At 37.6% G+C, this 26483-nt stretch overlaps 1 protein-coding gene across 4 annotated transcripts in view; it reads left to right on the top strand.

The window, feature by feature from the left end:
- The first annotated feature begins 4999 nt into the window (after positions 1–4999).
- Positions 5000–26483, top strand: part of LOC114402226 (protein FAM91A1-like) — a 36760-nt gene continuing 15276 nt past the window's right edge. For 3 of the 4 annotated variants that reach the window (XR_003664393.1, XR_003664392.1, XM_028364720.1), the window contains exons 1-9: positions 5000–5238; positions 5351–5516; positions 10427–10544; positions 11383–11479; positions 13992–14098; positions 14414–14536; positions 14670–14823; positions 18383–18443; positions 18538–18899. Coding sequence is in view for 1 of the 4 variants with exons in the window: in XM_028364720.1 (XP_028220521.1) it covers positions 5389–5516; positions 10427–10544; positions 11383–11479; positions 13992–14098; positions 14414–14536; positions 14670–14823; positions 18383–18443; positions 18538–18899 (1150 nt within the window). In the remaining 3 variants the exon portion in view is untranslated. Of the gene's footprint in view, positions 5239–5350; positions 5517–10426; positions 10545–11382; positions 11480–13991; positions 14099–14406; positions 14537–14669; positions 14824–18382; positions 18444–18537; positions 18900–26483 lie in introns of those variants that run through there. The other variant, XR_003664394.1, reaches the window with a different exon arrangement.

Below are 26483 nucleotides of genomic sequence, written 5' to 3'. Positions count from 1 at the left end.
TTTTATTCAAAATTCAAATGCCCAACGTTCAAAAGCTCTGGTAATCGATTACATATGATGTGTAATCGATTACACACTTACAAAATTATTTTTAACCGTTTTAAAGCATTGGTAATCGATTACATAGTTTTGGTAATCGATTACAGCTTTGAAAAACTTTGAAAATAGCTTTGTGGCTACTGGTAATCGATTATAACCTCTGGTAATCGATTACTAGAGAGTAAAATGCTTGGAAAAGTTTTTGTTAAGATAGAAACACACTTGGCCAATCATTTGTGCTTTTCAAAAACTTTTCTAAGAGTCTATCTTAATTCTTATCTTGAGATCTTTGCTTTGCTTAACATCTTGCTTTCTTCATCCTTGAAATTAATCTTGAATGATCTTTGAAATTCCTTGGCATCATCAAAATAATTCTTGAAGCTTTGCTTCTACATTCCAAAAACAAGGTTAATAACAATATTCGGAGTCAAATACCCCTGTCAAAACATAAAGGGTTGAGGGGTGTTTTCGGATTTTACTAAAAGGAGACGTCATTTTAAAATTCCTATCACGCCAATGTGACGGGAGTTCAGTGAAGGTCACAAAAATAACATCAATGTTATAAAAAGATAAGTTTTAGAATGTCTCATTCTCAAGGGTTTTTCAAAGGAAGTGTAAAAACACCCTATTACAGTACCCAAAGCACAAGAGACACTAAGAGAAACTCAAACTAAATAGGAGAAAGGCTTAGAAGTCAAGATTACCTCAGAGAAGCTACAAAAGGAGGGATTGAGGGAGTTTTCTCCATCGAATCCTTGAGGAGGATTTTGAGGATTCCAGTCCGATTACAAGGTTCTTCTCGGTCTGGACGTTTGGCGGCAAGCAACGATGGCTCGTGGTGGCCACCGATGGTCGTGGGTGGTGGAAAAGAAGGCGTTAGGGTTTGGGTGGGCGTTTGGAGAAGAGGAGAGTGAAAAATCATGATTTTCACGCCGAGGAACGTATTTATAATCTGCAGATCTCGCTTAGCGAGAGCTCGTCTCGCTAAGCGGGAGTCTACTTTTCACGCTTAGCGCGAGAATTCGCACTTAGTGCAACTCCCTCTACCTTAAGTCTCGCTCAGTGCAATTCCCTCTTGGGTTGAAATTGCGCTTAGCATGCCCCTTCTCGCTCAGTGCAATTCTCTCTCAGGTTGGAATTGCACTTAGCGTGTCCTTTTCACTTAGAGAGACATCAAAATTTAGTAGTTTCAAAATCCCAACGGTCAGACTGTGGAGATGTGTCTCAGGAAACTCTAGTAAAAATTTGAAGAAGATCCAACGGTTAACAAATTCGGGATTGTGATTTTAGTGAAATAGGTTTAGGTAAAATTTGAAATCTCATCATTTCAACTTAGCTCAACAAAACTCCACATAACTCAACATCCACATCAAGAAATTCATACATGACTAATTCAAGCCCTACCTCAACTCATTCAAGTCAACCATATGTTCAAATAACACGATAAATACAATTAAACATCGTTTTATAATTAGTAATATTTTAGGGTATTACACTAAAGGTATGGCCATAGATATCTATGATGGTCCTCCTCCATCCTAGGAGTATGTGTGTTTACTTGAAGAAGCATTGCTCAAGACTCAGGAAGGCTTGCTGAAGCTCTTCATGACAGAGCTCACGTTGAAAGAGAAGCCAAGAGGTGGAAAATCTTTTGGAATTAATTCTTTAAGAAGTGTACTGAAGTATGACAAAGAAAATGAAAGAAAAAGTTGCCAAGCAAAAAGGGGAGGAAACTCTTTTGGAATTAATTCTCCTCTGATGACAACTCTAGTGATGAGTTATTTAGCAAGATCGAAGAGAAAGAAAAAGTTGCCAAACAAAAGGGGGAAGAGAATTAATAGTTGGGGAGAGCTATGCAAAGCATAAGAAGTGATAGTTGAAGGGGAGCTATCCAAAGTAGTAGAAGAAGAAAATACAAATATTAAGGGGGAGCTAACCATCATCTGATGGGAAGATTTCCAAAATCTTTAAACTCTTATTCATCTCAATTCTTTATGCAATATATGTCTGATGAATAAATCAATAGCTTTCTAATTGGAAGGACTTTATCTCAAAGTCTTATGATGCATATTGTGTTTTATAATTGTTTTGTTGCATTTGATAAGACTGACATTGCATTTAATTGTCATATCATGTATCATATATATGCCTTCAAGTTTTACATTTGTATTTGTTTGACATCATAAAAAAGGGGAGCTTGTTAAGTCAAAAGACATTTATGTCTTAAAAATGAATTAGGATTCCTAATTATTTTTATTAGATGTAAATAAATACAAATGATAAAAGTTGTGTCTGATGTGTTATTAGATCATGGTCAATATCTTTGGGTCTAATGTTTCAGACAATACATCCATCTAAGATGATGTGACATAACATTAAGTAATTCATTTAAGACCTTCATTTAATATTTTGTGTCTGAGATTCTTTGTTGTAGAAAAAATTCTCCAAGGATTTGTCAAAATCCTATCAAGAATAAATGATGTCTAGGTTCTAGAAGTACTGATTTTCATCAAAATGTGTGTTCTGTTGTGTAGACTTGCTTTGATGGAAGAAGTGACTTTCTACTGAAGTGTAAGACACGCCAACCTATTAGCATAGACTCTACATGAAGAAGGGATGTGCATTTAATCTTCAACGACCACACGACTTTCGACGAAGAATCACAGTGAAGAATCCATCTGTTAAGAAACAATTAATACTTGAAGATAAAGGTTATAAATAGAAGAAGTTTTGAAAATACAAAATACAAATCAACTCGCGCGAAAACATTCTTTCATTCTTTTTGTAAATTTTTTGTAGATACAAAGCTCTCAAAGCACCTGGTAAACCTAGAGAGAAAAGACTAAAAGTGTTGAGTGATATCTTCGTCTGTAAGTCGACCATATCTTAGTCATTGTGCAAACTTCCAACAAATTTTGTTGATTTGTTTAGAGCCAACAGTGTCTTAGTAGGACAAAGAATACTAGGTTAAAGTCAAGTTTGGAGTAAAGGTTGTCTTTGAAAGAGCTAGAAGTGACAGTGAAGAATACTCGTAACTTTTGATAAGTTAGTGAAACTTGGTAGGTTGCCAAGAACTAGACGTAGTCTCGGTGGTAGAGATGAACCACTATAAATTCTTATGTGTTATTCTTCACTACTTTTCTTTGTGTTTGATTGATAAAGGGTTTGAATTTATTTTTAGATCTTTTTTTATCTGATAAAGAAAACCATCATCTAATAAAACTCTTCTCAACATCCTTTATTTGTTTTCTGTAAAACCTATATCAAACGATAAACATGTTTTTGGTTAAAGAAAAAGTTTAAAATTTCTACTAACACAATTCAACCCCTTTCTTGTGTTATTTGCTTCTACAATATTTAAGTCCATAATTAATTAATATTGCTTTGTGGCACTTAATTTTCTACTGGTCAAAAACCTCCTAAAAAATGTTTGGCTGAAGTGTTTAAAGGGTATGAAACAATTTCTAAGGGTTAGAAAACTACCAAAAGTTGCTTCACTAGTGTTTCAATCTTCACTTATCTCTTTTCCCTCTTTTTTGTTGCAAGTGAGCACTGATTGATCAACAAAGTCCAAACCATGCACACATGAATCCAAATCAGGATTTTCTTCCTGCACCTAACATATTTACTTATATATACACCCAACAGTGAGAGGAAAAATAAAAAATACCCTAACGTATAGCCCATACGGATGGGGCTTACAGATTATGGATTGACCATACATTATTAGATCAAAATTAATTATTACAAAATTTATTATGTGAATTTATATGTATTAAATATATATTAGAAATTTTAGTATTATATATAGTGACATTAATTTTTTTTACATAATTGACCTATTAGTTCATTTGATTAGAGTATTGTGTTAATAACGCGAAGATCACACATTTGAGACCTAACAAAGAGAGCCTGTGTGAGTGTTGTTCTCGATCTTGTAGTGTCGAGATCGTGATCCTTACGAATAGAAACAACAACATAATCTCGAGCACCACCACTGGAAACATTGTCCGGACCGAAATTCAGCGACCAAAGTCAACTCTATTTTCACCATTGTTGACTTTACCGATCCCTTTTCGTTGCCAGTGTTGTCGTTGTTTGATATTGTCACTCTCTTTATTCGTTTTTTGATACGATTCTATGAATCAATCCAACTCCTCCCTCTCAAATCCATGATTTAGAGAGAGAAAAATACGCGTGTGTGCGATGTTGTTGATGACTTAGTGTTTTCTTTTGAGGAATGTAAGTGAGAACTGAGGTTGTCGATCTTCAATGAGGGAGATAAAGGTGACAACGGAGGAGGGCAAGGCAAAGGTGGAGGTTGAGGAGGCCAAGACAACAACAACAATGGGTGAAAAGATTATTTGTGAATGGTTTAGTTCCTTTCGTAGGTTTGTGAATGCTATTTCAATGAATGGGAAAACAAAATTTCCATACATGCATTTGAGTTTAGAAACTCTCCCACTTGTATTATGGTTGTTTCTAGATAATGGAAAACATTGATTCAAGAATTAGAATGAAAACAATTTTTTGGGTTTAACCTATTCTAAACAAGTCATCCAAGTATTTTATGGGTTTTTATCTGCTAGGAAATTAACTGTTGCAATAAATAAAATAAATTTACATGTGTCATACCCTATGAGTGTCACCTCATCATTTAACATCATACTTGACGATAACGACTAAAAACAGAAACTAAGAGAAACTTTAGGGCCCGCTTGGGTGGTTTTTAAATTTGAGTTTCAAAATTTTTAAAAATAATGAGTTTTTTGGTTTAGTTTCAAAAAATTTTAAACCAATTTTTAAAGAATGATTAGTTTGAAATAAACTCATTTTGAAAGTTTCATATCGTATTAAAATTTGTTTAAGAGTACTTTTATGTGTGGTGATGTTAGTAACAATGTGAATGATAGAAATTTCACTGATGGTTGAAGAATAGAAACTTAGTTAATGGCAAGAAAAAACACGTTAATTGAAAACCCGAATGTGTAATGAATGATGAAAAGTAAAACGGGTAGCACCGACCACAATAACGGAAACCACGATCTCTGACCGACTGACTGACTACCACGATCTCTGACTGACTGACTATTCTCACTTTCCACCGAATCGAATTCTCTCTCATTCGAAGAAAAACGAACTCAACTGTGTCTGCGAGAACTCCAATTCCTAAACCCTAGCTTGAATCCAACGATTCAGGTTCCGATCATTCTCTTTGGCTTTTGGAGTAAACGTGATCGATTCGTTTCGGATCTTGTTTGATCTTTGTTTTGTTTTGTACGATTTTCTTTAATTGGTTTCGATTTTGCAGTTTCGCTGTTGACTTTTGTGGTGTTTGGGGAGTGAGAAATGCAGCGTGCTCCGGTGACAGTTGAGGAACAGTTGTTACAAAAAGCGATTAAGGAAGAGTGTACATGGGAGAACCTTCCGAAGCGGATTCAAGCTACTCTTTCTTCTAAAGAAGAATGGCACAGAAGGTTAGAGAAAGTGGCTTCTCGTCTGATTCTCGACCCAATTGTACTCTTATTCTCTATTTTGTCACTCTACTTTAAACCGGTTTAAAGGCTTAGAAAGCATATTGGTCATGAAAGCTAAATTGCCCACTTTCTGTTACAAGTAAAAACCTCAAACTTTTCTGTAAGATTTTTAAATAAAAATACATGATTCAAACTGTACCACCCTTTAATGGATTCTTTTCATCCTCTACATGCCATGTGTGTTAGGAGGTAGGATTACACATTATAAGTTGCATCAATGGTACTAAGCAGGCCACTCTATAAAATTTTCATATCTATACCATGCTTTACAGTTAGTATGATATAATGACCCTTTAATCCCCAAGTATGTGTTCTTATGCCCTTTTAGGTGAAAACCTAGTTGTTTGAGGAGGGAGGGTAGGTGATCTAGTGAAGGATCTCTAACATTGTCATCTTAACCCAGACTAAGTGACTGGAACAGGGTCTAGAGTGCTAGTTGAGTTTCAAATTTGTTGGCAAACATATTTTCTTAAAGTAGAGTAGAATAAAATAAATAATTTTTCTTTAGAATGAGGAGATTTTTTAATTTTATTTTGAGAGGCTATTGTGCCTTTAGTGATAGAACAGAAATCTATCCTCATTCCTCAGGAAACAATAAATTTTGAAGGCAAATTCTCATTTAGAAATAATTTTGTTTTTCAAGATTATCACAGTTTGCTACATTCCACTTATTTCAAGGCTCATGTGTCCTTGAATATATATTTTGAAATACATAATCTTTGTCGAGAGGAAAACAAATGAGATAATATTATTCATACTGAAAGTATTCACAAAGATTTACAATTACCCTAATTACTGTAATTACATAGTACTGTATAACTGCCATAACGTCAACAAAAGTCGTATCGTCTACAAACAAGGTGAGATTGACTATATGTATTAGAATAAATGTATAAAAATAACTGTTATAAACAGTTATTGCAGGACAGTTAGTTGTTATAGACAGTTACTATAGGACAGTTAGTTTAAGCTAACTACTTTTCTTTCACTAACAGAATTCTGTTAGTTTATGATTAGCTTAAGCTCTAGAGGTTTATAAATACCTCTCTTGTAACTGTATTGAAAACTAACTTTTCTAAATCGATAATATCAGTTTACTATTCTCTGTTTTGTTCAATGTCCCTGTTCTTGAACTCTGATATGGTATCAGAGCTTGTCTTTGCGTAAAATCCCCTCTTCTGAGTTTATCGAGCTTCATCTTCACGATCATGGCTTCCACATCTCAAGGTTTTAGTTCGCATTCATTTCTGACGACGATAGTGGAAAAACTGGATGATTCCAATTATCTACATTGGTGACAACGCATCGAGCAAATCATCAAATCGCATAAGCTATAGAGATTCGTGGTTAATCCAATCGTTCTGCCCCAATTTCTCACAGAGGATGATTGGATCATGGATCGCGTTAATCTTGAATATGAAGCCTGGGAAGTGCAGGACCAAACGCTACTTGTTTCGCTTCAGTCGACACTCTCGAAATCTGTCCTTTCACGCGTGCTAGGCTCGAATCACTCCTATTAGGTGTGGGAGAAGATTCACAAGCGTTTTAGTCTTCACACCAAGTCTAGGGCACGTCAATTGCGAACTGTGATGCGTGCTGTCTCACTCGAAGGGAAAACGATGGACGAGTACCTTCATAAAATCAAAAATTACGTTGACGAGCTTGGCGGTGTTGGAGTTCCAGTTCGCCATGAGGAGCATGTTGATGCTATTCTTGAAGGTTTACCATTGGATTACGCACCAGTGATTTCCGTGATTGAAAGCAAAAAAACATGCCATCCATTGCAGAGATTGAGGCTCTACTTTATGGCCATGAAACTCGCCTCATTCGATGCAATCGGGACACTCAAATGCTTGTATCTCCATCCGTTAATTACACTCAAGGCTATTCATATGGAAGTTCGCCCAAAGCTAATGATTCCGGTGGTTCCAGAGGAAGTTATGGAAGAAGTAATGGTGGTCGCAACTTGTTGTTTGATTGAGGTGGTGGTTGCTGTGGTTCTGGAAGAGGCCGTGGTGGAGGTAGGTTTGCTAATTTTCAATGTCAAATCTGCCTCAAGTATGGTCACACTGCTAATATGTGCCATTTTTGTTTTGATATGAATTTTCAACCTCACGAGTCACTCACCTTTGTTGATCCAACTACACTCCAATCAATCCCATATTCAGTTGGCCCGGGTAGGACCTCAAACACTTGGGTTAATCCTAACTCCAAATCAGTTGCTCAGCCGACTAGTCAGCCTAGTGTAATGCTTACCAATTCGACACCCCAGGTAATGGCTCAATTAATAGGTACAAAGCTAGACTAGTGGCTAAGGGGTTTCATCAAGTTCATGACTTTGACTTTCATGAAACATTTTCTCCTGTGGTAAAACCAGTTACAATTCGGGTAATTCTAACTCTTGCTCTCTCACAAGGCTGGGAATTATTTCAGCTTGATGTCAACAATGCATTTCAGCTTGACTTTCATGAAACATTTTCTCCTGTGGTAAAACAAGTTACAATTCAGGTAATTCTAACTCTTGCTCTCTCACAAGGCTGGGAATTATTTCAGCTTGATGCAGTGTTGTTAAATGGTGACGCCATGGCTGCTATAGCGTAATGGCATGGTGGATTTTTTGCCAACCGCCATAGTCAATTTGTGAAGGGAAGTCTGCCATGGCAGCACGATAGGTCGCAATGGCATGTTTATATGGCGGAATTATGGCCTTCCGCCATATTCAGCCGTTTGCCACTGATAACATTGGCTTGATGTCAACAATGCATTTCTAAATGGGTTACTTGAGGAGTCAGTCTATATGACTCAACCTGCAGGCTTTGAGGTTGAGGGAAAATCTTTGGTTTGTAAGCTCAACAAGGCTCTCGATGGGTTAAAGCAAGCTCCAAGGCAGTGGTTTGACAGGTTAAGAACAACAATAACACAGATTGGGTTTGTAGGAAGCAAGTGTGATCCTTCTTTGTTCATTTATACACATCAACAACATAATGTTTCAATTATATATATATAATTCATTTATTTTGCTGATCAGAAAAAAAAACATAATGTCTACATTCTAGTTTATGTAGATGACATCATCATCACAGGAAGTTCTATCTCTCTCATTCAACAACTAACTTCTAAATTGAATACAGCCTTTTCTCTCAAACAGCTGGGTCACTTGGACTATTTCTTGGGGTTGGAGATCAAGTATCTTCCTAACAGATCTATTTTAATATCTCAAAGCAAGTATGTCAGAGATCTGCTTCGTAAAACTCAAATGGCTGAGGCACATTCTATCTCTACTCCTATGGTTACAAACTGCAAATTGTCTAAACATGGAGCTGATCTATTCCTTGATCCAACTCTCTATAGGTCAGTAGTGGGTGCCCTGCAGTATGCTACCCTTACTAGACCGGAGATTAGTTATGCTGTTAATAAGGTTTGTCAGTATATGGCTAATCCATTGGACTCTCATTGGGCTGTGGTTAAAAGGATACTAAGATATCTCAAGGGTACTCTATCTCATGGTTTATTCCTTCAACCTGCTTCCGTTTCAAAACCTATGGCACTCTATGCCTTCTGTGATGCTGATTGGGCATCAGACGTTGATGACAGATGTTCCACATCAGGAGCAGCCATCTTTCTTGGCTCAAACTTGATATCCTGGTGGTCTAGAAAGAAGAAATTCATAGCAAGGTCCAGCACTGAAGCTGAATATCGCAGCTTGGCTCAAACATCTACTGAATTGACCTGGATTCGAACCCTTCTAACAAAATTACATGTTTCTTTTAAAACTCCTGTGATTTATTGTGATAATCAAAGTGCAGTGCCCATAGCTCACAATCCAGTGTTCCATAGTAGAACAAAGCATATGGTAGTTGATGTTTTTTTGCGAGAGAACAAGTTTTGGCCAAACAGCTCTCAGTTGTGCATCTCCCTGCCTTAGATCAATGGGCAAATGTCTTAACCAAGCCACTTTCCTCGACAAGATTTGAAGAATAAAGGGAAAAACTCAATGTGAAGCATTTTTCTTCTGAAAAACCTTCCCCTTGAGTTTGGGGGGGGGGGTATTAGAATAAATGTATAAAAATAACTGTTATAAACAGTTATTGTAGGATAGTTAGTTGTTATAGAAAGTTACTGTAGGACAGTTAGTTTAAGCTAACTACTTTTCTTTCACTAACACAATTCTGTTAGTTAGTTTGTGATTAGCTTCAAGGTCTAGTGGTTTATAAATACCTCTCTTGTAACTGTATTGAAAACTAACTTTTCTAAACCAATAATATCAATCTACTATTCTCTGGTTTGTTCAATCTCCCTCTTCTTGAACTCTGATAATATGGATCACACGAAGCCATTGGGTTCAATTACAGACCAAATTCTCAAGGATATTGTTCACCATGACTCTTTTGTCTAGAGAGGAAAACAAATGAGAGAATATTATTCATACCGAAAGTATTCACAAAGATTTACAGATAACCTAATTACTGTAATTACTAATTACACAGTACTGTATAACTGCCATAACATCAACAAAATTCTTATCCTCCACAAACAAGGTGACGTTGACTATATGGATTACACAAAGCCATTGGGTTCAATTAAAGACCAAATTCTCAAGGATATTTTTCACCACGAGATCTCTTTTAACAATTTTCTCCAATGTCCTTCTTGGTGTTCTTCTACCCCCTTTCACGGTGTTAAAAACCATGCAATTTACTCTCCACACCTGTGTTTCTGGTAACCTTCTTTGCATCTGTCCAAACCACCTACATAGCACTGTATGCGTAATTATCCAATTTACTTTCTTTTTGATAATGACAATCTTAATGTTGCCTTTTATTTTTGTTGGCAATGAAAATTTTGTGCAGGATAATTGAAATTTGCATAAAGAAGAGACTTCAATGGAATGGTTGTTTTGCTCGTAAAGTTTGTAAAGAAAGTGAATATTATGAAGAGATGATGCGTTACTTGCGAAAGAATCTTGCTGTATGTACTGTACTGAATGCTATTTGATTCTGAAACTGTATTTTGAATACAATTATAACATTGTTTTACATGTTCACTAACCAGAAAAATTCGTTGCTAGAATTTTTTTTGGCTAAAATAGATAATTGGTCCCTTATCTACATTTTAAGTTTCAGTTTTGTCCTTTAAGTTTAATAAGTTTCACTTTGGTCCCTTAAAGTTTTTCTATCAGAACAAATTGGTCCTTCGGTTGGTTAGTTTATCACGCTAATTCGGTCAACTTTGTGACCCACGGCAAACTGTGGGGATGCCATGCCAGCCAAAATTGACACTGTTAGTGCCAAAAGCTGATGGAAGGACCAATTTGGTCTAACAAAGACACCAGAAAGGACCAAAGTGGAATTTTTTAAACATAAAGTACCAAATTGAAACCTAAAATATAGATAAGGGACCAAAATTACATTTTAGACAAATTTTTGTGGGAGAAAATTGAAGTTTTAATGCCTCAAAACAAAAATTGCAACATTGTAATTGAAAACTGGACTTTGTTTCTCTTTTGTTTAGGATCAATTTTAGTTAAGACTAAATAATTTAACTATATTAACTTGTTCTTTTGTAAAAGAAAAAAAACTCTCATCTGTGTACTTGGATTGATGAATGCCAGATATAGCTACTACACTACCACTTCCAGGATGTGGGGCATTTCTTTTATCATCAATTTTTTTTTAAATAGAGTTTAAGGGTTACTCTAACCCAATAAGACAAGAAATTCAGAACCTGGATATTAAGCAGTGAGCTCATCTTCTGCTTTTGTTGCAATGTATCTGCATTTAATATGCTTGTTTTTTTTCACTTGCAGCTATTTCCTTATCATCTGGCTGAGTATATTTGCCGTGTAATGAGAGTATCGCCTTTCAGATATTATTGTGATATGATTTTTGAAGTAATGAGAAATGGTAACTTTTACTTGCTTGTTGCATTTCTCTAATGCATTATCTCTTCATGATGAGACCTGATTAATATTGGCTGCATATAGCTTAGCTTGCAATTGAGTGACTTATTTGTAAAATCATGCCTTCTTAACCAGATTGTTGACTACCAAATGAATAGTATTTGTAAGAATATTTTTTACTGTGGGTTCTTTTGTAATTGAATGGTTGGAACTGGAAGAGTTGGTAATTTACTTTGATCTTGAATTGAAAATTATGTTCATAATACAGATTGATTTAGTAAGAAGCATAATGTTGACTTGTAAAAGCTTTTCTATTGGATATAATGTTCTTGGTAAGCCCTTGAAGTGAGGGAAATTGTCTCTGAAATGGTAAAACTCCTTCCCCCTGTTCATAGGAAAATGTTACCTTGTCTAAATTGTGGGTGCAAACTCATCCTACAGGATGAAGTGTGATTAGTAGTGATTATGTATGGTATAGTAGACAGAAAGCCAAATAATATGTGTGTAAACTTGGGGATGAAGTCTGTGCACAATATTTATTAAACCTGATGTGGATCTAAAAGCCAATTTGGTCAGAGCAACTGTTGTTGAGCATTGGCTTTCAGGATTTGTGGTCTTTCTGGGTATGCTCTTGGAAATAAATTAAATATTTGTGTTAGAAGAAAGATAGTGGAGGGGTGTAAGAAGACCACTGTAAGAGGGATGACTAATTGTTGGAAGAAATAAAATAATCATGGAATTAAGGTGGTGTTCCAGATTCTCGGTAATTTGGCAGTGAATAGTGATGGGATAGGCTATAGAGTGTGGTAGCACTTTGATATCATATTGAAATATAAGGTTTTTAGGTGAGGGAGGAGAAGAGAAAATAGAGACCTTATAATTTGAAATTGATTAGTGTTAGGGTTAATCTCAATCTCAATCACAACCAATGTTGTTAATGGCGGATGACGGTTCATGGTGGAAAGCCAAAAATCCGCCATAAAAATATGGTGGATGACATAGCGGCGAATGGCGGACAAAATATATATATATATACATAAATATTAACAAAACAATAGATAAAAAATAAACATAAATAAAAAATAAAAAAAAATGGATTGCATTCAAATAAACTAAAAAAGTTTCATGAGTTCACACAACCAACACCAAATAAACTCATTCAAGAGTTCAAAATAACAAAAGGATAAAAGCATAATGCAAAGTGCAAAGTAAAGGTTGCAACATTAGATGATGGTTGCTGCCATTGTAATTAGTAGAAGAGGGCTGAACAGAAAAAAAAAAGCAGAACCAAAAATTAAAAAAGAGTGTCAAACAGAAAAAAAAAACAGAACCAAAAATTAAAAAAGAGTGTCAAGCAGAAAAAAAAACAGAACCAGGGTGTTGCCGTCGCAGTCTGTAGCCGTTGCCGTTGCCGTCCGTTGCTCGTGTGTGTGGTGCGTGGTGCTGTCGTCAACTTCGGGTGAGACCGTGAGAGAACTCGCGCTAGTGCATGGTGCTGTCGTCGCTGGTGCGTGCTGCCTGCTGCCTGCTGCTCGCGCTGGTGTGTGCTGCTCGTGCTGGCGCTGGAGTTCGCGTGCTGCGTGCTGCTCATCCCATTTTGATTCGAAAACCGGGTTTAGGGTTGGGTCGAGTCAGCCCAAGACGACCCAATCTGTAATTTTGGAAAAATTTTCAAAGAAAAAAAGTTTCTTCCGCCATAACCGCCATTCCGCCACCACTGTTAAGCCTATGGCAGCCACCATGGTGCCGCCATTTGAAACCCGCAACGCCATCGCTATTTGGTGGCATTTTTTCAAAAAACCGCCACGCCATACCGCCATGGAGCCGCCATAACCGCCATTTGACAACACTGATCACAACAATCTTAGTGTGATGATTGAGGAGATGGTGATAAAAAAAAATTGGATTCAGAGAGTGTGTAAAACCCCTTATTTATATTTATTACTAACAATAGAATACCTAATTAAATAAGGAAACAGATGATGAAATATAACAAAATATGAAAACCACTCCTAAGAGTTCATTTAAGATACTCTAAGATATTCTGACTAAATAATAATATTTATGATATTTTGTATATATTAATTGAGACTAATATTTGATAATAATAGTGTCTCACACACAGCTGAAGTATATTTATATATTAAGAGTTAAAATACAAGCTGTCTCTCTATTACAGATGACTACAGCAGAGAGAGAACACACAATATACAATAATATAAAAACTACATATAATCTAACAATATTCAAACTGCTTATGCTTTTGGGATTTTCGTAAGCTACACAGTTGTGTTAGTGTAGAGGACAATATTCCTATTGGGTTTTATTTAGTTTTTTATTATTGTATTTACATCATAAATACTTAGTCTATGGGAGTTTATATTTTCTTCCTGATCAAAACTCCATCTAGTACTTGTTCACTTGTGTGCTATAGGTTAATTAAGATGCAGAATAATAAACATTTGCTTGCAAATGAGCTGGCCTAAAAATTTTCTGCATGTCTTAATTATTTGCAGAGCAACCTTATGACAGCATCCCAAATTTTAGTGCAGCAGATGCTTTAAGACTTACAGGAATTGGGAGAAATGAATTTATTGATATAATGAACAAGTGCAGATCTAAGGTACTGGATAGATTTTCCCAGACTGTACTAAAATTTGTTTGATTCTTCGATTGTAGTGCCAATATTACCTTTTTAAACTTGCTTTCACGTAATCAGGCAAGGTATTGCTTCTAGAGATGTTAAACTGAATAATATACCTTAATAATTATCTTCATCATTTGACACTTCTTAATTATATGCTTTTGACCAGACTTTCATTTTGTTTCTCATAAATTTGAATTTCATATCGAAGACTTTGTTGCTCCTTGTCTTAAACTGGATAATGATTTTATATATTCTTGCCTTACTCGTCATTTATGCTTTTGGAGTATCCAGAAAATTATGTGGAAACTGAACAAGTCAATTGCAAAAGAACTTTTACCAACACAACCTGTGGATTTTCCTATTGAACCTTGGTGGGGAGTTTGTCTGGTGAACTTTACTTTGGAAGAATTTAAGGTGAGGTCTTCATTTCACCCTTATTAATGAAGGAAGGTTCATTTACAGTAATGTTGTTCATTGTGTTAATTTGGAAATAAGAAGAAATTTAGGTATTCACTTTTTTTTTTTGTGTTGTCTTCTGCCTTTATAGAAACTTTCAGAAGAGGAAATGGCCATGATAGATAAAGTATGTAAGGAGGAAGCAAATTCATTTATCCTGTTTGATCCTGATGTTGTAAAGGGTCTTTATAGCCGGGGATTGATCTATTTTGATGTTCCTGTATATCCTGATGATCGGTTTAAAGGTGTGTTTTGGTTCTATTTTTTGCTTACTGGGCTTTACTTTCAAAATATCATTTTCAAAGCTATGGTTCCAAAGCATTCTAAATTTAAAGCTTCTTATTTGGAATACTTCATACCATAATACATTATAATCTAAGGTATGCCTTGGGGGAGGTATGGCTTACAATGTATAGTTGTTCATCAGTTCAATTTGTTCTGTTTAGAGGCATCTGCATTCTAAAATTGAAACTAAACAGTTTGTGGTTTCGCAACTGAATGATACCAAATCTAATAGGATATTGTTTGTTAGCTTATTAGTTCCAATGTGGCTGAATTGCTTGTTTCAGATTTGGTTTTGCACACAAATAGATCATCCATTCATAAGTGAAATGACTAAAAACTTGTCCAAATCAATCAAAACTCAGCACAGGATGCTTGATATTTGATTTTCTAATCATATGCATAACACATTTGGCTAGAATTAAACACAACATACCTAACATCAATATAATATAGCCATATCATCAAGAAAACTCCAAATTAGCCCTTATTAGATTTCATTTCAATTGGGCTAGAAAGCCCTGTAGAAGACCTAAAAGCTGCTAGAGACAATTTAGTTGCTTGAGCACTAGTCAAAAGTGACGAAGTTATCAGCATCAAAACATTTCCTATTATGTCAACTGCATAGAAAAGGTGGAGATTGGAGAGACAAAGTGCTTATTGGTGCAAACTTGGGTGGATGACGATTTTTGGTAAGCGGAGCTAAGAGAAACACAACAACAAGGAGGAATAGCAAGTGTTGCCACTTGCAAATTTGATGTTTTAATTGCAGCAGATTAGTATGGGATTATGCCCATTATTACTAATTATTTTGTAAACCTCATTCAATATAGATGAGAGTATTTCGTGTGGTCTAATACACACAACAGTAAATAATTCTTACATGGTATTAGAGCAGGTTATTCTTGATAGAGGAATAATGAAAATCGTGCTCCACTGGGGACCTACTGTCCTTGGTGGACCTTTTTGCTTGTCGCCCGTCTTCTAGTGATCGGTTTCCGCATTCTAGTGGACCTTTCTGCTCACCATCCCTCTTTTCGACGATTTTTTTCCTTTTTCGGAAGTCGCTCATCCGACGACCTTTCTGTCTAATGACCCCATCACAGGCATCGCCGTCCACTGATCTACATGATGGTGGTGACAGCAACCTCATCGGAGCTTTGACACTCTCTCATGGGCCCTTCCTTTGCGCGCCAAACTGCATTTGAGCCCCCCCACTATTCCGGCGCGTTTGATTACATTTCCAGCCTTTGTTTTCAATGTTGTTCTCTGAATTGAGGCGCACAAAGTCTAGTCAGTTTCGGGTCATTCTGGGACTGTTTCATTTGCGGGACCTTATTTCCGCCCTTTTTTTGGTTTGCATTTTGTGTTTCTGTTTTCGTTCATCATGGCTTCTGCTGCTTCTTCCCCTCTTTGTGGTGAACAGTGCTGCGCGGATGCTTTGCCCTTGTTTGGCGGACATCCTACACCTTTTCGTCGCCCCTCACCTTCGACCACTGTCGGCCATAGCCGAAGACTGCCACACTGTCCAAGTGTGCAGCCAACACACTGCTGCACGCACCCCACACAGGTCCCCTTTTTCGGCGCTGTGTGGGGCGCATGCAGCAGTGTGTAGGTGCTGCCAATTCTGTTTGCCGGTTAAAAAAGGCTTTATATGGGTTGAAACAATCCCCTCGGGCATGGTTTGTGAGATTCACTAAGGTCAAGATAGCCTTAGGATACAAACAAAGCCAAGGAGACCACACTTTATTCATCAAACACTTGACCTTAAGGGGAGTGACTATATTGTTAGTATATGTGGATGATATCATTGTCAACATCTAGCAAAGAAGTTTGAGATGAAAACTCTTGGGAGGCTGAAATATTTTTTGGAAATTGAAGTGTCCCACTCTAAGAAAGGTATTTTCATATCCCAACAGAAATATGTGCCACAGATTTGCTGAAGGAGACAGGTATGACAGCTTGTAAACCTCTAAGTACTCCCATAGATTCAAACCTTAAATTGGGTAATGAAGATGACAGTGCAGAAGTGGATAAGGAGATGTATCAACGTCTAGTTGGAAAATTCATTTACTTGTCTCACACAAGGCTTGATATTACTTTTGCTGATAGTTTGGTGAGCCAATTAATGCACTGTCCAAGAGAAGTCCACTTACAAGCTACCTATATAATTCTCCATTACCTTAAGAGGACACCAGGAAGAGGAATTTTGTACAAAATAAATGGGAATAGAATACTTGAAGCTTATATAGATGTTGACTATGCAGGATCAATAACTGATAGGAGATCCACTTTCGGATATTGTACCTTTCAAGGAGGAAACTTGGTAACTTGGAGAAGTAAAAAACAAGATGTTGTAGCGCGATCTAGTGCTGAAGCTGAATTTTAGGCTATGGCACAAGTTATTTGTGAATTGATTTGGTTAAAATTCATCTTAGAATAGTTGAAGATTATATGGGAGGGACTCAATTGTGATAATAAGTCAGCAATCAACATAGCCCATAATCCTGTACCACATGATTGAACAAAACACATTGAAGTGGATAGACATTTTATCAAGGAAAAGTTGGATAGTGGTTTGATTTGTATTCCATCTGTGCCTTCACTAGGTCAACTTGCAGATATTCATACCAAAGGATTACGCACTCCAAATTTTGATAGAATAATATGCAAACTGGGACTGGATAACATCTATTCTTCAGCTTGAGGGGAAGTGTTGGAAAGTGGAGCATTTAATTATAATTTCCTTTCCAAGTAGCTTAGTTAATAGTTAACTGGGTTCAATGTATCTTAGGAAGTTGTGATATTTTAATTGTTCTCTTGAAATCAGAATTAGTTATTTATTATCCTTGTAATCATTCTGATTATAAATAAATCAATATGCTGGATGGAAGATTAACCCAGAAAGGCATATTCAAAATAGCTTTTCTTCTCTCACTCTCTTAACAAATAATTTTTCTACTTTCTTCTCCTTTTGCATGCTATCGGTCTTTGGACGCTTATGTCTTGGTTGCACTTGTTGATTAGTATCTCTCTTATGCTCAACACAATTACATATTTCTTTTGCTCATAAGAAAATATTATTTTATATTAATTTTTTTTATATGCAAGGGTAAGGCTGCGTACAATATCCCTCCCCCATACCTTCGCATAGCGAAGAGCCTCTGGACAATGGGGTACGAAGTTTTATTAATTTTTTTTATAAATGTCATACATGTAAAATTTGGAATATTTTTTCTAAGTCATGATTTTTTTTATATTGGCCCCGTTATATAAGAATCCTGGCTCAGCCAGCCCCTGCCAAATACGTTAACAAAAAATTGGGTGATCACCAGAATTATTTGGAAATCCCAATAAACTAGGAACAAGAACTACAACTAAGTAATTGACTTGATTAATTTTTATACAAGACACCTCCTTATATAATCAGAGCGTGCTTTGTATCTCATGATTTTTGGGATATTTTTTCCCTTGTTTGCACAACTGACTTGATTAATTTTTATATTTATGGTGCTGGTTCAGTTTCCATGCTTGAAGGTTTTGTTTCCAACAGGGAGCAGTCTTATGAAGATCCTATTGAAGAGTAATGCATTTATTTCAGTCTGTTTCCATCCTTTTTCTTTTCAGATGTTTCCATAAAGTGAGACCATAAGTAACATTGTATCGTTTTTATCTAGGTTATTATACGCAGTTTTTGTTGTTTCAAATGAAAATGCATCTGTTGCTGAATTGGCAACAACCCTACAGGCTGACTTGTCACAACTGCAGGCTGCTGCGTCTTTTGTTTGTCGATTGGGATGGGCGACAAAAGTAATTGATCCAGCATCTATTCTTCAAGATACAAAGATACCCGGGTCTCCTAAAAGTGCAGTCAGTGATGAAGATACTTCTATTGCTAGTCATGGTTTTGATAATATGCTTATTGATAATGATAACAATCAAGGCGATGCCTATGGTCCTCATTCTTCCTATACTCGTGTTGCTTTCATAGTTGATGCTAATATAACATCATATCTTATGATGGGTTCTGTTTCACCAGGTATATACCTTTCTCATTTCCTAAAGCTTAAATTCATTTACTAGACTTTTTTGAAAATTATGTTTTTTACTTTTATTGTAAAGTCTGATATGCTGACATTTGTCAGAATGTGTTTGGAGTCGGTGGTGCTAGTTAAAAAAAAACATATTTGAATAAATTTTTTTTACAATTGTCTGTCACTTTTGTTGGTAGGTGTTATAAAAGTAATTTTAAGGCTTAACTATGTTTTCATACTTGTAATATACCTCTTTTTAAGATTGCTACCTATTAATTTTTTGTTTTGATTTTGCTACCTGACCTTTTGAGATTTTTTCCTATGGTACCTGTCGTTACTCCTAGACCGATAAGTGATGAGGTAACACACAGAATGTCATGTCATCAGTGCCACATCACGCTAAATTTGCTTAGTTGTAATCCTTTATTTTTCCTCATCATTTAACCTGGCGATGGTTTTTGTTCATTAATAGTGGCGGTTAAACCGCCGCTATGTTTAATATTACTTTTAAATTAAAAGTATAATAAAATAAAGTTTTTTGTTCACCTGTTCCAGTAGTTGTGCTTCTCACCGTCCACCCACTGCTATGGCAACCACACCGCACCTCCCTCATTGTCCACAAGATCCTACAACAACCACTACCCGTTTCCAATTCTCTTTCCTTCACCATCAATCCTTGCATATTTCCCCTCAGCAACACCACCACCTCTCTCTCTCTTTGATAAACTGAGAGAGAGTAAGAGAGAAAATTTAGAGAGAACTGATATTATTTTAATCTGAACAAGTTAGTTAGTGTTAGTTACAAAAAAGGTATATATAGACCTTTGAACCTCTGAACTAACAATAACAGAAAACTAACGGCCTAACACCAGGGAGGTGCTGTTAGCAAAAGCTAACAGCCCTTACAAGCATATTACCAGCTGCCCAACACTAGAGAGGTGCTGTTAGCTTTACAAATATACTACAAAAAGACTACAAAACTGTTTTCATAGTTATACAAACACATTCTAATCCCCCCCTCCCCCTCAAACTCAAGAGGAAGAGTTTTCGGAAGAGACATTCTTCACATTGAGTTTGCCCTTGAGAACTTCAAATCTTGTTGAAGAAAGAGGCTTGGTCAGCACATCAGCCCACTAATCTAGAGCTGGGATATGCACAATTGAAAGCTGCTTGGCCAGAATTTTTTCTCTAACGAAGAAGACATCAATTTTCATGTGTTTCGTATGACTGTGAAGCACAGGATTATGAGCAATGGATACAACACTCTGGTTGTCACAAAAAAGAACAGGAACACTCTGGCTGTCACAAAAAAGAACAGGAGTAGTGAAGGGAACTTGCAGTTCTGTTAGAAGAGCATGAATCCATGTTAACTAAGTGGAAGTTTGAGCTAAAGGTTGTCACAAAAAAGAACAGGAGTAGTTAAGGGAACTTGTAGTTCTGTTAGAAGAGCATGAATCCATGTTAACTAAGTGGAAGTTTGAGCTAAACTATGATACTCGGCTTCAGTGCTGGACTTGGCTGTGACCTTTTGTTTGCAAGATCACCAAGATATTAAGTTTGGGCCAAGAAAGATGGCAGCCCCTGAGGTGGAAGGCTTGTCATCCATGTCGGATGCCCAATAAACATCACAGAACACGGGAAGAACCAAGGGCTTTGTAATAAGAGCAGGCTGAAGAAGTAGTCCATGAAACAAAGTACCCTTGAGATACCTTAAGATTCTTTTAACTATTGCCCAGTGAGAGTCTAGAGGTGCAGCCATAAATTGACAAACTTTATTGATAGCAAAGCTGATTTCAGACCAACCATTGATCTGTATAGAGTTGGATCATGAAAGACATCAGCACCATGTTGAGATAGCTTGCAATTAGAGACAATGGGGGAAGAAATAAAATGAGCTTCAGCCATGTGAGTTTTGTGGAGTAAATCACAAATATATTTACTCTGAGTCATCAGTATAGAGTTATTAGGTAGATACTTGACCCAAAAAATAATCTGAATAACCAAGTTGCTTGAGAGAGAAGGCAGTGTGCAGTTTGGTTGTGAGCTGTTGAATAAGAGAGGTAGAGCTACCCGTGATGATGATATCATCCACATAGACTAAAAGGCAGAGACAATATGCACCTGTTGCCTTTAAATGAAGAGAGAAGAATCACATTTGCTCCCCCACAAAACCAAACTGAAGTAGAGTAGATTTCAGCCTATCAAACCACTGCCTTGGAGCTTGTTTCAAGCCACAGAGGGCTCTGTCGAGCTTGCAGACTAGGGACCTATCTGCAACTTCAAAACCAGAAGGTTGTGTCATAAATACAGATTTTTCAAGAATCCCATTTAGAAAAGCATTATTCACATCAAGCTGAAATAATTCCCACCCATGTGAGAGAGCAAGTGTGAGAACAATACGAATGGTGATGGGCTTGACCACTGGGGAAAAAGTCTCATGAAAGTCAAAGCCATAAACTTGATGAAAACCCTTGGCTACCAACCTTGCTTTGAACTTGTTGATGGAACCATCAACATTTTCCTTTTCTCTGAAAATCCACTTACACCCAATAGCCTGTCAATTAGAAGGCAAGGGAACTAAGTCCCAAGTTTTGTTTTTCAGCAAAGCATCATACTATTGTTGCATGGCAGCAAGCCAATCTGCATTTTCCAGGGCCTGTTTCATAGCTTTGGGTTCAGAATGAGCAAGAAATAAAGAAGGATGTAGTCTAGGATTGTGAAATCCAGACTTGGACCTTGTCTGCATAGGGTGAGTGTTAATTGGGATAGAGTTAGGTGCTGGAACAGACTCAGAAGAGGGTTCACTAAGGGTTGTGGACTCTGGAGTTTGAGGATGAACAGATATAGACTCAAAAGAAGTGCAGAAGGAGAATGAAAATAAGACAATTGAGAAGATTGAGATGTAGGAGACAGGTTAGGATTAGGACTGAAATAGGAATCAAGATTCTTGATTGACTTAGAAGAGGAGGGAAATAAGTCAGAATAAGAGAGCCTCAATTCATTAAACAGAACATCTTTGGAAATATAAATTTTGGCAGTTGAAGACAAACATCTGTAGCCTGTGAGAGGAGAAATACCCCAAAAATTAAGTTTGTGTGCATGGTAAGGCCTCAGCAAAGGAAAACAGGCCCAACCAAAGGTTTTAAGAAATTCAAAATCAGGATCCTTGTTGAAAAGGGTAACAAAGGGAATGGAAAAATTGAGGGAAGCAATGGGAAGTCTATTAATCAGATAGACAGCAGTAGTAAAAGCATAGTCCCAAAACTGTAAGGGTAAAGAAGCATGATTTAACAATGTAAGGCCCAAGTCAACTATATGTCTGTGTTTTCTTTCAACCACACCATTTTGTTGATGAGTGTGGGGACAAATGAGTCTGTGAGAGATGCCATAGGAGGTTAGGAGAGCAGAGAAAGGTCTGTATTCACCCCCCCCCCCCCCCCAAAATCAGATTGAACACTCTTGATTTTAGTATTAAGTTGTAGTTCAACCGTTGACTTAAAAGCTTGAAAAACAGAAAGCGTTTCATCCTTAGATTTAATAGGAAATATCCAAGTGTACCTGGAAAAGGCATCAATAAAGGATACACAGTATTTATGACCAGCATAGGAAGTCAAAGGTCCCCACAAATCTGTGAAGATAAGCTCCAAAGGAGAGTAAAAAGAAATAGAAGTGTGAGGTGGTAATCTATGAGATTTTTCCATCAGCAGGAAGAACAAAAATCAGAAAATATTTTATTAGTTGTGGAAATATTACAATGATTGAAGACTAGCTTCATTACATGACTATTAGGATGAGCTAACCTAGCATGCCAGAGACTAGCAATACTAGGAGAAGAAACAACAGAATTGGAAACCACAGTAGAGTTTTCATTAACCGTAGCAGCTGTAATAGACAAGCCAGTATCTGAAATTGAAGTAGACAACAGCAGGGGAGAGTTGTCTTCAAACTTGAGGTTATGAAAGGAGTAAAGACCATCAACACCAACAACTACTTGAAGAAGGACTTTATTGATCCCCTGAGATTTTACAAGACACAAATGAGGGTGAAATTCAAAGAAAACAGAGTTATCTTTAGCAAACTGACTCACACTTAACAAATTTTTTGATATTGAAGGAACATGTAATAACTTGTGAAGTTTAAATGTTATGTGAGAATCATTGGGGGACACAAAAGAAGAGGAACCAGCACCAAAGATACTCAAACCTTCACCATTGCCTATGAAGATTTGATCAGGTCCATGAAAGTGAGTGAACTGCTTGTTCTGTGATTCACCACCAGTCACATGGAAGCTGACACCAGAGTCTGGAATCCAGGTGGAGCTAGCATGACCATTTCCATGAGAGGAGAAATTGGAAAGCATAGCACTGGGTTGATTGGATGCTGGAACAGCAGTCTTGGAATTGAGATTAATCTAGGTATTGGAAGTCCTGGCAGAACCAGAGGAGTAGGGAATTGGTTGAAGTGTGGTGGATCAAGAAAGGTGAGTGATTCATGGGACTGAAAACTCATATCAAACCGAAAGTGACATTGGCAGTATGTCCGTACTTAAGGCAAATTTGACACTGAAAGTTGGCAAATTGGCCACCACCACGACCTCTACCAGAGCCACCACCACTACGTCCGGCATCGCGATCAGGAAAATCGCCATACGACCACCACTTCCACGACCATACAATCCCCTAGTACCACCAGGATCACCAGATTTGTGGGAATTAGAGTGAGAATAGCCTTGAGTGTAATTCAAGGATGGAGAACTCAGCACCCGAGCTTCTTTATTATAGTGAGTAAGGCGAGTTTCATGACCGTAAAGCAAGGCCTCAATCTCAGCGATGGATGGAGTATGCTTCTTGCTCTCAATGATAGAGATCATCGGCGCATAATCTGACGAGAGTCCTTCAAGAAGCGCGTTAACGTATTCCTCATGACGGACCGAAATTCCAACACCAGCAAGCTCATCCTGCCTAGGTTAGCTTTGCTATTCTTAGCCGGTCCCAAGCCCGGATAAAAGGAGAGGGTTGTGTTAGGCTTTCGACAGCCAACGTAAAACTTTGTCGAATCTCTATGACATGGATCAATTACGTAATAATGTGAATGCTAGGTCGTTGCCCGGAAGCAACGCGCTGTATGGCTCGAGTACAGTGTCAAAAGAGCAAGGGCCGCTGCATCGTCGCCCGGATGTAGTGAAAAGTAAGCAAGGGTTCCCACATTTTCGTGAACGGGTGTGGGTAAAGAAGCTAGTTCATGACAGGAGGATTCGCTTTGGTACATGGAATATAGGCACACTTACTGGAAAATCTATGGAAATAGTGGATGTTATGGTGAGGAGGAAGATCAATTTTATGTGCCTACAAGAAACTAAGTGGACAGGTGAAAAAGCGAAAGAATTAGACAACTCGGGATTTAAGCTGTGGTATACGGGAAAAATCAGATCAAGAAATGGGGTAGGGATTATTGTGGACAAGGAGTGGAAGAAGGATGTCGTGGATGTAAGAAGAGTAGGAGATCGTATCATAGCCTTAAAATTGGTAGTGGGACAGGACACCTTTAATGTTATTAGTGGGTACGCACCTCAGGTTGGGTTAGCAGAACACTTTAAGGTAAAATTTTGGGAGGATCTAGAAGGGGTACTTCAGGATATACCCCAAGGAGAGAAAGTTTTCCTAGGAGGGGATCTCAATGGACATGTAGGTAGCGTGGCTAGAGGTTTTGAGGGGGTGCATGGGGGTTTTGGCCTAGGGGAGATGAATGGGGAGGGTAAATCCATCTTGGAGTTTTCGGAGGCTTTGGATCTTTCTATAGCCAATACATGGTTTAAGAAAAGAGAGGAACATCTTATCACTTACAAAAGTGGAGGGACATGTTCTCAGATAGATTTCTTCCTTATCAGGAAGTCTGATAGGAAGTATTGCTTGAACTGTAAAGTTATCCCGAGAGAGAGCCTGACTACCCAACATAGAGTTTTGGTTATGGATGTAAGAATTAGAGAAAGGGCAAAGAGAAGAAGTCCTATGGTAGCACCAAGGATCAAATGGTGGCACTTGAAGGGTGAGAAACAAGGAATCTTCCAACAAAAGATATGGGAGGGATGGTGTGGACAATCACAAGGAAGTGCAAATGATCTGTGGAACAAGATGTCCCAAGAGATTATTAAAGTGGCTAAAGAGACGTTGGGTGAATCTAGAGGTTTTGGACCTAGGGGTAAAGAATCGTGGTGATGGAATGAAAGTGTTCAGAGCAAAGTTAGAGTAAAAAAGGAGTGTTTCAAGGAGTGGTCTAGGTGTAGAAATTCTGAAACTTGGGATAAGTATAAGATAGCTAGAAATGAAACCAAAAAGGCGGTGAGTGAGGCAAGAGCCCAAGCTTTTGACGGACTATACCAAGCTCTAGGAACCAGGGACGGAGAAAGATCTATATATATGCTTGCTAAGGGTAGAGAGAGGAAGACTAGAGATCTGGATCAAGTAAAGTGTGTTAAGGATGAAGAAGGCAAAGTCTTAGTGCATGAAAAAGATATCAAGGAAAGGTGGAAGGCGTATTTCCACAACTTATTTAATGATGGATATGGATATGACTCTAGCAGTCTAGACACAAGAGAAGAGGACCGGAACTATAAGTACTATCGTCGGATTCAGAAACAGGAAGTAAAGGAAGCGTTGAAAAGAATGAGTAACGGTAAGGCGGTGGGGGCAGACAACATACCTATTGAAGTGTGGAAAACTCTTGGAGATAGAGGTCTTGAGTGGCTCACCAAACTCTTTAATGAAATTATGAGGTCAAAACGCATGCCGGAGGAATGGAGAAGCACGTTAGTGCCAATCTACAAGAACAAGGGGTATATACAAAATTGTGCAAATTATAGGGGAATCAAGCTCATGAGTCATACCATGAAATTATGGGAAAGAGTGATCGAACGGAGATTAAGAAAGGAGACTCAAGTTACTGAGAATCAATTTGGTTTCATGCCGGGAAGGTCGACCATGGAAGCGATTTATTTATTACGGCGGGTGATGGAGCAATATCGCATGGACCAACAAGACTTGCACTTGATTTTTATTGATTTGGAGAAAGCGTATGATAGCGTGCCTAGAGAGATTTTGTGGAAAGCTCTAGAGAAGAAAGGGGTTAGGGTTGCATATATTCGAGCTATCCAAGATATGTATGATAGGGTATCGACTAGTGTTAGGACACAGGGTGGAGAGTCAGACGATTTTCCCATCACAATTGGTTTGCATCAAGGGTCAACCCTTAGCTCCTACCTTTTTACCTTAATTCTGGATGTCCTCACGGAACAAATCCAAGAGATAGCGCCGAGATGCATGCTTTTTGCAGATGACATAGTCCTCCTTGGAGAGTCGAGGGAGGAGTTGAATGAGAGGTTGGAAACTTGGAGACGAGCTCTAGAAACACATGGCTTTCGCCTAAGCAGAAGCAAATCGGAGTATATGGAATGTAAGTTCAACAAAAGAAGGAGGGTTTCTAACTCAGAGGTGAAAATAGGAGACCATATTATCCCTCAAGTCACACGGTTTAAATATCTTGGGTCTGTAATACAGGATGATGGAGAAATTGAAGGGGATGTGAATCATCGC

Source organism: Glycine soja, chromosome 20 (assembly GCF_004193775.1).
Source record: "Glycine soja cultivar W05 chromosome 20, ASM419377v2, whole genome shotgun sequence".
Lineage (NCBI taxonomy): Eukaryota > Viridiplantae > Streptophyta > Magnoliopsida > Fabales > Fabaceae > Glycine > Glycine soja.
Note: the sequence above shows the minus strand (reverse complement) of the source record. Positions and strands in the feature narration are given on the sequence as shown.